Genomic DNA, 13,036 nt, shown 5'->3' with positions numbered 1-13,036 from the left:
GGCTTGAACCGTCGTCCTCCCGAATCTGAATCCAGTATGCTAACCACTGAGCCACATCCCTGGGTAATTATGTTTGTTTTTCGTCTTTTTTATTTTAAAAAAGAATAAGCTTTTGACTGAAGAGCTGAATGTTGCACCGCTGACGGTCTACCCCGCCCATATGGGACGAGGGAAATGAAATAACAATGACGAAAGAAAAAAAAAACATTATGGTAAAATGATAAACAATACAACTACACGTGACACTATTTTCGTGACACTGTCAAATACAGTTATAATGTTTATCATTAGGAACTCTTTCAAATACCTTGGAATCATATCGTAACTCTTGATAACGTAGAGTTATAATGTTTATCGTTAGGAATGCTTTGAAGCACCTTAGAATCATATCGTAAATCCTGTTACAGTGTTTATCATTAGGAATACTTTCAAACCTCTTCGAATCATATCGTGAATCTTGATAAGACTATGCACATTGTTTCCAGTTCTTCAAGCATATCAGCGGGCGTGCTGTACATTTCACCTTTGAGATGATCACAGAGAGAAAAATCCAAAGGATTGCGGTCAGGTGGTCTCGGAGGGCACTGTGCAGGTTCTGCTCGGGCTGTCCATGTTGGAGGATACTACCGCGTTAGATGCAGTCTCGCATCAGCAGCAAAATGTGCCGATGCCCCATCACACATTTACCATATTCCCCAGACAAGGGCCGTGGCTAAAACTGAATCCCATTCATATGAAGATTTAATAGAAAAGTTAGCATTTTAAACCCATTATTTTGGGCTAACCGGTGGAATATTTCAAATCAAGTCATTGGCGGCCCCTAACTACAAATTCGCAAATGCACTCCTGGAAAATGAAAAAAGAACACCTTGACGTAAGTGACTGAGGCATGCTATAATTGCCGGCCACTGTGACCGAGTGGTTCTAGGTGCTTCAGTCCGGAAGCGAGCTGCTGTTACGGTCCCAGGTTCGAATCCTGCTTCGGGCATGGATGTGTGTGATGTCCTTAGGTTAGTTAGGTGTAAGTAGTTCTAAGCCTAGGGCACTGATGAACTCAGATTTTAAGTCCTACAGTGCTTAGAGCCATTTGAACCATGCTATACTTGCATAGGATACTACAAGAGAGCAGCTAATGTGATGATAAAATATGCAACACTGTGAAAAAACCAGGAAGTGCGTTATCAGCCGTGTAGTGTAGTAAGCTTCGGCATCAATTGTTCACCTCCAGAGCTCATAGCAGCTAGTTTGCTGTGGTATACAGAGTCCCATGTGAGTCTGCAACATCGCTAGCATGCCGTGACAATGTAGGCGTGAACGATTTTTGCAATTGATGGAGTTTGAGTGAGGTCTTATAGTAGGTTTGTTGCAAGCTGGCCGGCCGGTGTGACCGAGCGGTTCTAGGCGCTTCAGTCCGTAACCGCGCGACCGCTACGGCCGCAGGTTCGAATCCTGCCTCGGGAGTGGATGTGTGTGATGTCCTTAGGTTCGTTAGATTTAAGTAGTACTAAGTTCTAGGGGACTGATGACCTCAGATGTTAAGTCTCATAGTGCTCACAGCTATTTGAACCATTTGATCTACCTCACGGACACGGTGAGCAGCAGTCTGCGACTGTTTGTTGATGACGTTGTAGTCTCCGGGACAGTGTCGTTGTCGAGTGACTGCAAGACGACACAGGATGTGTGTGTATATGTGTGTATTGAACCGGGGAGCTAGAAACGACGACGAGGCTTCCTCCCGCCGTAGCCCTCAGTGGTTCACAACCCCACACCAGGCCAGAGCAGTCCACCACCCCACCGCCGCCCCACACCGAACCCGGGGCGGTTCGGCTCCCAGTGGCCCTCCCGGGAACGTCTTATACCAGACGAGTGTAGCCCCAAATGTTTGCGTGGTAGAATAATTATGGTGTACGCGTACGTGGAGACAGTGTTTGCGCAGCAACCGCCGACATAGTGTAACTGAGGCGGAATAAGGGGAACCAGCCCGCATTCGCCGGTGCAGATGGAAAACCGCCTTAAAAACCATCCACAGACTGGCCGGCACACCAGACCTCGACACTAATACGCTCGGAAAGTAGCGCGTTAGACCGCGCGGCTAGCCGGCCGGGCTTCACATGATAGATGGATCTTTCATTTGGTGTGGTGAATGGTAGCTTGCTCTAAATACAGAAAAATGTGAGTTAACGCAGATGAGTAGGAAAAACACTCCTGTAATGTTCGAATACTGTATTAGTTGTATCACGTCGATTAAATATCTAGGCGTAACAGTGCAGTGCGATATGAATGGAACAAGCGCGTAATGTCGGTAGCGGAGCAGGCTAATGGTCGACTTCGGTTTATTGGGTGAATTCTAGGAAAATGTAGCCGATCTATAAAGGAGACTGTTGTGAATTGGCAGGAGCCAATTCACGGAGTTTGGAGGAAGCCGAAAGGCACGCGATTAAGCTCACGCAGACTGGCGTGAGGTCTGGAACAGTAAAGTAGTTGAGTCTAGTAAGAAAAGAACGTAGTTGATGGAATACTTAACTTTATTCCATAATTGGTGAACATCGCTCTTGTTGATACATTATATCATCTCAATATACACTGGTAATGGCGCCTTGCTAGGTCGTAGCAAATGACGTAGCTGAAGGCTATGTTAACTATCGTCTCGGCAAATGAGAGCGTATTTGTCAGTGTAGCTTCGCTAGCAAAGTCGACTGTACAACTGGGGCGAGTGCTAGGACGTGTCACTAGACCTGCCGTGTGGCGGCGCTCGGTCTGCAATCACTGACAGTGGCGACACGCGGGTCCGTCGTATACTAGCGGACCGCGGCCGATTTAAAGGCTACCACCTAGCAAGTGTGGTGTCTGGCGGTGACACCACAGAGACCATGAGTAGAGCATTAGTGCAACCCACGCAACCCACTATTTGAGTATTGCTGCAGTGTTTGGGATTCCTCCCACTGCCACCGCCCCCCCCCCCCACCCCGCCTCACAGGTCGAATTAAAGGAAGATATTGAAACAATTCAGAGGCGTGCTGCTAGACTTCTTACCGGTAGATTCTATCAAATTGTGAGTATTTCGGAGATGCTTCGTGAACTCAAATGGGAATCCCTGGAGGGGAGACGAATTTGTTTTCATGAAACACTATTGAGAAAATTTAGAGAACCAGCATTTCCCGGCCGTTGTGGCCGAGCGGCTGTAGGTGCTCCAGTCTGGAACCGCGCTACCGCTACGGTCGCAGTTTCGAATCCTGCCTAGGGCATGGATGTGTGTGATGTCCTTAGGTTAGTTAGGTTTAAGTAGTTCTAAGTTCTAGGGGACTGATGACCTCAGATGTTGAGTCCCATAGTGCTCAGAGCCATTTGAACCATTTTGAACCAGCATTTCCGGCTGACTACAGAAAGATTCTACCACTGCCAAAGTACATGTTATGTAAGGACATGTCCGAAAGAACAGATACTATCTTAGTAAAGGCTCACCGGCCACTTGACCATCTTCTTCTTCTGTGCGGATGCACAAAAAGTGCCCGAACTCTTACGGGAATCGGCAACGCGCCGCGAGTAATGAGTATAATTGGCGGGGGCACTTCGAATGTGGTGCGGGACAATACGTTGAGAAGGTGGGTGTCGCGGGAGGCATGCCAGAGATAAGTCCCTGCAGTCGCACTACCCTCTGTGTCCTCGGTGGCTCAGATGGATAGCCAGCACGGTAGCTCAGCGTGCTCGGTCAGAGGGTTAGAAACCCTCTGCAATAAAAAAACTGAGTGAACAGATCAACGAAGAACCTGAATGGGTGTCATCGGACGTCCGCCCCTAACAAATTCAACGAGCAATATAGAACAAAATGAGGTCAAAAAAAAAAATGGATAGAGCGTCTGCCATGTAAGGAGGAGATCCCGGGTTCGAGTCCCGGTCGGGATACACATTTTCATCTGGCCCCGTTGACGTATGTCAACGCCTGTAAGCAGCTAATGGTTGTCATTTCATCGTAATTTCAAAGTAAAGTACACAAAAATATTTAGTAGTTAAATCTAGCTGAAAGCGTCTTTGTACAGAAAAAGGAGGGAAAGATACAATATTGAGATTCCATATTTTTTACTGTTACTTCGGTGATCTGTCATTGGAATCCTTCAAAAATGTTTGATGTCTAGGGATACCCATCCACAAAGATTTAAGTACACTGGTGTCAAAAATTAAAGCAACAAACCGCTGTTCCTCCGTCCTGTATGAACGATATAATCATACAAACTGTCAACAGGTGTCCGTACGATCGTGTTCTGCACGGAAGACGACACTCCGGTCAACGGACAACCACGCCAACGATGACGGCTGTGCACCTATCAAACGGGGTAGTTTTTGCCGGGTAGTCCCACATCCACAATCGCTGTGTACAGAGTCACAGACGGTGCAGTACGGTACAAAGAAAACGCCTACCACTCTCTCTCCGGTGGAGGGTCAAAGGAAGGATGGAAGCACGACATTCGCAAACTGATGTGTCCCGATGGCTTAACGTGAATCGTTCTGTTGTTTTTCGGATGTGGCTACAGTTTATAGAGACCGAAACTGTATCCCAAAGACCAGGGCGGCCCGACCACGTGTGACATCAGAAAGAAAGGACCGTTATTTGGCTGTAAGCTCACGACGGTACCGCCTTAGTGCTGCCCGGCAAGCGGCATCTGACCTCGCAGCATCCATTGGACGTATCGTATCGAGGCAAACGGTAAGAAGGTTTTGGTAGAGTGGCTTTATTGTCGGAGACATGCCGTATGTGTACCTCTGACGCGTCTTCACAGAAGGGAACGTCTAGAGTGGAGTCGTCAACATGCTACCTGGACGGTCGAATACTAGGCCGATTTTCTTTTGACAGATGAGTCCCGGTTTGCTCTGGAGAGTGATTATCGATGGAGTCGTATTTGGAGTGAACGCAGAACACGATTTCGTGACGCAAACATTGCGGAAAGAGACCGATATCGAGGATGGTTCCTAATGGTGTGGGCTGGAATTATGTTGACCATTGGAACATCTCTTCAAGAAATTGTACAGTTAAATAATCAAGGTTTAACTGCTGTCAGGCACTGTGGCGGTTTAACTGCTGTCAGCTACTGTTACGAGATCTTGGGACCTAATGTGCAGTTTTTGCGAGGTGCTGTGGGCACAGATTCCGTACTGATGGACGATAATGCTCGACCTCATAGAGCACAGGGGGCTGATGATTTCTTGGAAATGGAAGATATTGCACGCATGGCGTGACCTGTTCGCTCTGTCGATTTGAATTCCGTGGAGAATGCCTGGGATGCACTAGGGAGACGGGTTACATCACGCCAGCATCCACGAAACATTCTCCAAGACTTGCGAGCAGCTCTGCAGGAAGAATGGGCGTTATTGCCTCAACGTGAGACTGATGACATCATTCACAGCATGCCCCGTCGTTGTCAGGCCTGTATTGCTGCCAGAGGTGGTCACACCCCATACTGAGCACATTAACCAATTGTCGGAATGTGTGTGCAAATCCGTTAAGTTGAAAATAAAACGAAGCACGTTTTTGTCTACAGGTATGCATGTAGCAGTTGTTTGCGTTCTGTTTTCTTTACATTGTTTCTACTTTAAGTATCACCTGTTTATAGGGTTTTGTGGCAAAATAAACGCAAACTTGCAAAATTTTTTATTGTTGCTTTAATTTTGGACACCAGTGTAGATACTAGAGACTAGACCGGTATTTACTGGAACAATCCTAAGGAAGGAAAATCATCCGCGGAGGTCGGTGACAAAACATTCGTCCGAAGTATTCATGAGCATTGTTCGCCAGTCTCGGAGACTTGCTAAGACGAATTATTGGAAAGCCTAGAGAAGAGATGAGTAAGCGTTACAAGTCAGGTAGGTCAGCGCGAGAGCCTTGCAGAAATGCTTAACAAACCCCTGTGGGAGTCTCTACTAGACTGCGTCACGCAGCTGTTGAATCTCAAAATTGAGAGAGGGGAGCTCCGGTATCAGACAAAACCTATAAATTCCTCACACATACATTTCGCATAGCAATAAAAGTAGAGAAATCGAGCTTATTCGAAGTGAAATCGACAATCCTCCTTCCCCTGCGTCATCTGAGAGTGGACACACCGTTCGGTGAATAGCGAAATAATAATGCAGATGAACCCAATGGTAGCTCTGAAAGTTAAAAATGCTTTGCGAAAATAACTAACAAATCTGCTAATTTCATAAGTGAAAATGTTGTTTATGCACGTGTCGTATTTGCGGCACTACTTGTCTGAGATGTAGTATTTGTACTTGTGAGTGTACTTTCGTGAGACCTAGGAGGCTATACATACTTATATTCCACTTAGAACGGATTATTTTGTCGAACATATACATGTGCCACCGAGAAATCTACGGCGCCTAATACAAAACAGATATTACTACTATTAACTACTCCGAAATATTACCAAAAAAGTAACGGAAATTTAATAAAACAAAATTCTATCTTTCCTAGATTGTATTTGAACCAAAATTATGTATCCACAATTTGAGTCAGAAGATCGGAATTATGTGGCTGAAGAGGCCTCCAGAATGACTGATGGAATCTGTGCAAGCGATGATTAGCCTAAGTAAAACACATGCATGCGTGTACCCTTGTACCCAAGTATCTGCTTCATGTCACTAGTTAATTCCTGCCCTACTTTTCAGTGGCCTCCTTCCTTTTTCTGGACTTACCTCGTGTCTTCAAGGGGTCGGTATTCTAGTTTCGATTTAGCAATGTTACTGGTGGAGGATGAACGGATGCCCTTCCAGTTGCCACACCTGTGAACCCCATCTGTTTGCAGCCTAGCATTATCCCCTGTGAAAGTGTGAGAAAGTTTTCAAAATGTTTGTGAATCATATATCCGAGGCGGGACGTGGGTAGCAGCACGCTATCCACCTAGTCGGATGTGAAAATCTGCCTAAAAACCACACCGACGCTGGCGGTAGACAGACCCTCGTCAGTCATCCTTAATTCGAGTTTGTGCTGGGTCCCTAATAATGTCTTTGACGACTGGACGTAAAATACTAATCTTGCTTCCTTTCAAGCGGGTTTTACTTTTCAATAATGAGGTTTCAAAAATCAGTAGTCAAGGCTTTCGCAGATGAGACGGAACCTCTGGTTGATGCCTCCCAAGTGGATCGAGCACATGAGTTTTGATAGGAAGTAGGGTTAGGGTTTAATGTTCTGTTGGCGATGATGCCATTAAAGACTGAGCACAAGCTCGGATACAGGAAAGGAAATCGGCTTTGTTCTTTTGAGAGGCGCTGTCCTGGAATTCCCCTTCAGCGATTTAGGAAAACCACAAAAAAATCAAAATCTGGATGGTCGGATGGGGATTTGAACAGCGTTCTCCCGCATATGAGTCCAGTGTTCCAAACAGTGTATCGCCTCGCACGGTGTATAAGTATTGGATACGATGTTGCAAATACTAAACTCATTGATGCGGACTCTGTTTTGAGGCGACTGCCACCTATACCCGGGATAGTTGTCACCCATCTCGCATGACACACCCTTGTAGATTTTCCAAGTGCAAACTATTTCTTGCAAAGTGTTTGACAGGAGCGAAGACAAGATTCCCTAGAAATCATAGAATGGATTTTTGTTCGAATTTTCATAGCCAAACGAAGGGTGGGAAATGGAGAAATTGGACATCGAACTGAGGAGGGTGAGGTCTAGTTTCGTAAAACAGTATTTGATTGCTTGAAAGTAATAAGGGTGATTGAAAAGAAAATTACACAATGGATTTTTGCCCGAATTTCCGTAACCAATGAGTGGGAAATGGACAAATCTGATGTCAAGCTGACCAGCGTGAAGTCTAGTTTTGCAGAAAAGGGTTTAATTTGCTGAAAGTAATCAGGGTAATTAAGAAAAACTTAATTTTTGTGTGGAGGAAAATTGAAATATTTCGCAAAGAAGTGCTGCTAGCTACGTAAACGAAGTGTCAAAAAGTTCACTTCTTCAAAGCTTAACTATGTTGCGCATAAAAAGTTACATTGGTGTGATATTTAACTATGAAAAAAAATGGCTATAATGATATTTTTAAAAAGGGGGGGTTCATGTCTTGTGAAATGATTTGTCTAAAAGTAAGATATAAAACACATTAGAGAAACGTTTGTCTCGCGTTTGAATGATGCTCGAAATCACGCAGAAAACATGAGACTGCGCAGTCTACACAACCCACCAAACAAATGTCTTCTACTACTCTTTAAAATTCTAAGATGGTGGTTAATCTGTTTTATTTCTTATTTTTAGACAAATCATTTGTGTGTATGTGTATATACAAAGTACACTCTAACTTTTGCACCATTTAAGTGCAGTAATATGTTCATTGTAAATAAGTATTGTAGTACAATTGAAAGAAAATCAGCCCTCGGTCACTATTTTTAACAAATTAACCTGGATTCGACGCTGCTAGGAGTGTCTTCCTCAGAATTTAAATCAAGAGTCCGTTTTGCAACCTGCACCACGCAAGTAACGAGCAGCCCTTAGTGGCCCGCCATCACAGTTTTCTTTATCTTTAATATTTTTGTGACTAATGCCCTTTTGGCATATTTATTATTTTATAAATGACATATAAGTACTGCCAGTCTTTCACGACATTTCCGTACTTATACTCTATCATACGTTTTTAGTCAAAATTCTGTGACCATGTTATAGAATATAGACCATTCTTTGATTTAAATTCTGAGGAAGACACTCCTAGCAGTGTCGAAACCAGGTTAATTTGTTAAAAATAGTGACCGAGGGCTGATTTTCTTTCAATTGTAGCTATTCACGGTCTCTGAACGTGCAGCCAGGTACAAGATTTTGAGTATTGCAGTAGTTCTATTATATGATCATTACCTTATAAATAAAAAAAACATTTCTTGAAGTTTTAAACTCAGTGCGTTAACACGATCTTGGTAAATGAGTGTTGTAAAATGATCCTGTCATAAAGTGTTCATTAAAAAAAGAGGTACACTAGCTTATTTGATTTAGTTGTAAATATTTGTCATGCATTATTGTTTTTCTGACATGTTCTACATACTGCAGGATCTCCTCACTACGGATCAATTGGAATGAAAGTAAATCTAATCTAAACAAAAGATTTGAGCGGTTTTTATTTCAACATATTTCTTTAAATATTTCTGTTTCTAAGTGACGCTTTCATAAGAGCACCATCTTCTGAGTAACACTGGGGCTCTCAACAGTTACAAAATAACTAGCGAATGAGCATTATCATGCTGAAAGGTGGCCACATTTGGAACAGAAGAGAACTGTCGTGCTGGCTCAGTTGCTCTATCAGCGTCCGACAATGCCTCATCCCTGTTTTTCAGGCGAATTGGCGAGGCCAGGTGATCAGCTTTCGCAATGGCCCTTTGCCTCGAAGGGCCATCGCCCTCAAGTGCGCGGGTCGCTGGAAGGCACTTATCGCCCACGGAAGACAGAACCTGCCCCACCGGAGGTTCCGCGTGGGATGTACCGGTTTCTCTGTAACTGATACATCCCGAAACAGGAGTTCCAATGCGGCTGGCTGCCATCTACATTTCTGTGCCTGCATCCTCACACAGCAACCATGTACCGTGTCAGACTGTATCAGATGCACAATTCTGTCAAATCCATGAGTTAGAGAATGGTCAGTAATAGTCGCTTAGCATTTCCATCCAATACATCCTGAGCTGTTCTTGTACATTCGTTCTCATAAGGGAGCTGATCGTTGTTGTTCGTTTCTGCAGCTCACTCTCATTCAGTGCTTCCTCTTCTCCGCCAACCATTTTGTTTATGGAGTATGTTGAATTTTCCATATTATGTTGAATTACGACACAACAGTTTATCGGTGAGGAAGCGCATGTAGTTTTTTAAGATGGTCTACTTGCGGAGTTCAGTTAGCTGTCCGCCAAGCTAGGTTTACGCTTTTACGCATTCCCTAAAATATTTCTGACGAAGCTTGAACTTCATTTTTTATTTTTATTTTCATTTTATTTATTTTTTTCTTTTTTCAGTTGTTGCCCAGCACAGGTACTGCATACTTCATGGCTAAGCGTACTGTTGGATTGTAAGGACGAAAATTTCAAGAAAAGAATAAAGAAAAGTAGAGCCTAGTAGTTGAAACTGGAGACCACTCTAATAACTGCAACTGCTCCCAAAAGTTACGCTGCCACCACACATCCTGACACGTATTGTATTGGATATAACATGGAAGCCCAAAGTGCGCAAATGGCGAGATAGCTTACACTTTCTGCTTTCCGCTTGTAAATTCTCTCTCTCTCTCTCTCTCTCTCTCTCTCTCTCTCTGTCTCTCTCACACACACACACACACACACACACACAATCACACTGGCATCTATAGCATTCACTACTGGGTAAAGGCCTCTTCTAGATATTTATATCCATTACGGTCTTCAATAACATGTATCATTCCTCCTACTACATATTTTCTATATGACTCCCATTAGGTCGTATCTCGATCTTTTTACAGCTCTTGGAGCCGAGTAAAGGACTTCCTTGGTCCATCTATAACCCATTCGTCTGTCTACATGTTTCACATGCACTCATTTCATGTTCTTCCCTTCAGTTTGTTCAATAATGTATATGTTTTATTTCGTGCCTCCGCTGGTAATCTTAGACAAAGAGCTCTCCAATATACATTCACTGTGTACTAACACTAACACAGGAGAGTCAAAGTCACTTTTGTGCTACGTTTTTAATAACGTCATCTTTACGTGAATGGTACACGATGGCATGTTTCCCAACAGGCCTTGAGAAAGAAACAGTGAATTAGCAATTAAAAAAATATCGGATGCAATTTAAAAAAGACGTACTGGTATTCGGACCTTCGCAATGAACGAAGTTGTAAGCAAGCCAGTTGTGCTGGCTAATGTCACCTTGATAGCTAAACGACATTTGCTTGAAACATGATTTATTTTTCTTCTATACAAAAAGTTATTTGGGGTGATCAACATAAATGAGACACTCTAAAGTATTGTATACAGAGTGTCCCAGGAGGAATGATCAATATTTAGGGATGTGACGAACACGATCACTCGAAGCAAGAACTTCTAGTAAAGATGTGATCTAAAGTGCATACCTTAAGAATTATGGACACTTCTTCATCGACGATACTACGAAACAAATCTCTTGTAGCCAATAAAATTCTTCTGGGCTGTTGTCCGCATTGTCAGCTCAGCACAGCCCTGAGGAAGGCCACTTGCAATTGTGGCCGAAACATCGGAAAATTTTATATACTAACAGTGCGGTCAACAACCCAGAAGAATATTATTGACAATGGCAACGACCGGAGAAGTCTACGCTTACAAATTTCTCCTACTGCAAGCTCTTCGCTTTACGTATTTTGAGATGTGGTAGCCTGGACGAAACAAGAAAAAATGTCCAGTAAACATGGACTCGAAAGTGCATACTTTAAGCGCTATGGGCAGTTGCTCTTCTTCGCTACTGTGAAACTTAATTCTACTGAACATGTCCTCATATCTCTTAAGGTATACATTTTAGAGCCCATATTTACTAGACAATTTTTTGAGACTAGTGTAGATGGTGTTAGGACAGCAACCAGCCACAAATTTACTTTCAGTTCCTTTATTCAAAGGGTACCGTTACCGGTTTCGAATCGTTGTGATTCATCCTCAGACGGTTTACATGCTTTCTTTATGACATGTGGTGTGTTTTTTTACAGATTAATTGTCCTAAAATATAAATAATACATAATTATAAACACGCCACACACAGATGGTTGCGTTACAGATTTTCGTTGCATGTGACTTACGTGAAATTTGACGAATTTTATGAAAACAAACACTCGAAACCGACGTTTCACGTAAGTCACATGCAACGAAAATCTATAACGCAACCATCTGTGTGTGGCGTGTTTATAATTATGTATTATTTATATTTTAGGACAATTAATCTGTAAAAAACACACCACATGTCATAAAGAAAGCATGTAAACCGTCTGAGGATGAATCACAAAGATTCGAAACCGGTAACGGTACCCTTTGAATAAAGGAACTGAAAGTAAATTTGTGGCTGGTTGCTGCCCCAACACCATCAACATTTGTCTTCAAACAACAGCCACGGTCTCCATCATGTCATCATATGACAAAATTGCAGACAATTTTTTTTATTTTTACCTTTCTGTACATATTATCTCCTCCCAGAATATGGAAAGCAAAGAGCTTGCAGTAGAAGAGATTTGTTTCACAGTATGGAAGATGAAGAAGTTCTGATGGCTCTTAAGGTATGAATTTTAGAGCCCATGTTTGATGGACTTCTTTGCTTCCAATTATCGTTCGTGTCATATCCCGGAAAATTGACCATGCCTCCTGGGACACCCTGTAGAGGCTTTTAAAACAAAAACTATTAAAACCCCGAGAATTGCGTACCTAAGAATACGAGGAAGCAAATGTCATAGAACTACTAGGAGAGACAAAGAAATCATATACACCGATCAGGGAACAAATGAGTGAACCAGCCGACTGAGGGCAAGGTGGAACCATTAGTTATTTTTTTTTTTTTTTCAAGCTAATGGTCCTACCTTTCCACCGACTGGCTAAATTCACTGGTTTTACGTCCGACGAAACCAAAAGCCTGACACACGCAATACGACGTTAGCCAGTAAAGAAAAGTGATGTAGGCAGTGTGCACTTACCGGAGGCTGCTGCGGCGAGGTGTGCGCCCACCGCGAGCGCCAGGAGCAGCAGCAGCAGCGGCAGCGGCGCGGTCACGGCCATGGTTGGGCAGCCTCTGGCTGGCGCGGTCACTGCTCCTCGCGGCCAGCCGCCAGCACGCAGCCCCACCACGCGCCCGCAAAAACCGACGCGCCCGCGTATAGCGGGACTTTCGGGAAACCGACAGCAACAATTACCCCACGCTCCTACTCTGAAACCGGAACCTCCGGATCGTCGACATCAGAAATGTGGCTTCCACTTCGAAAACACTACTGCACTGTCGTACGAACAGAAAGCTTCGCAACCAACAGAGAAAAGTGTCAACGAGAAACTGAGAGAGAGAGAGAGACAGAAAGATTTTGAGTAATGTCTTGGGCTAAGT

General features: G+C 43.7%; 1 protein-coding gene across 1 annotated transcript in view; it reads right to left on the bottom strand.

Moving 5' to 3' along the window:
* The window catches only part of LOC126183716 (uncharacterized), a 94,722-nt gene extending 82,005 nt beyond the window's left edge, over nt 1–12,717 (bottom strand). The window contains exon 1 of the mRNA XM_049925903.1: nt 12,636–12,717. Coding sequence (XP_049781860.1) covers nt 12,636–12,717 — 82 coding nt within the window. The remainder of the gene's footprint in view (nt 1–12,635) is intronic.
* Nucleotides 12,718–13,036: the final 319 nt, after the last annotated feature.

The sequence above is a fragment of the Schistocerca cancellata genome, chromosome 4 (genome assembly GCF_023864275.1).
Source record: "Schistocerca cancellata isolate TAMUIC-IGC-003103 chromosome 4, iqSchCanc2.1, whole genome shotgun sequence".
Taxonomy (NCBI): Eukaryota; Metazoa; Arthropoda; class Insecta; order Orthoptera; family Acrididae; genus Schistocerca; species Schistocerca cancellata.
Note: the sequence above shows the minus strand (reverse complement) of the source record. Positions and strands in the feature narration are given on the sequence as shown.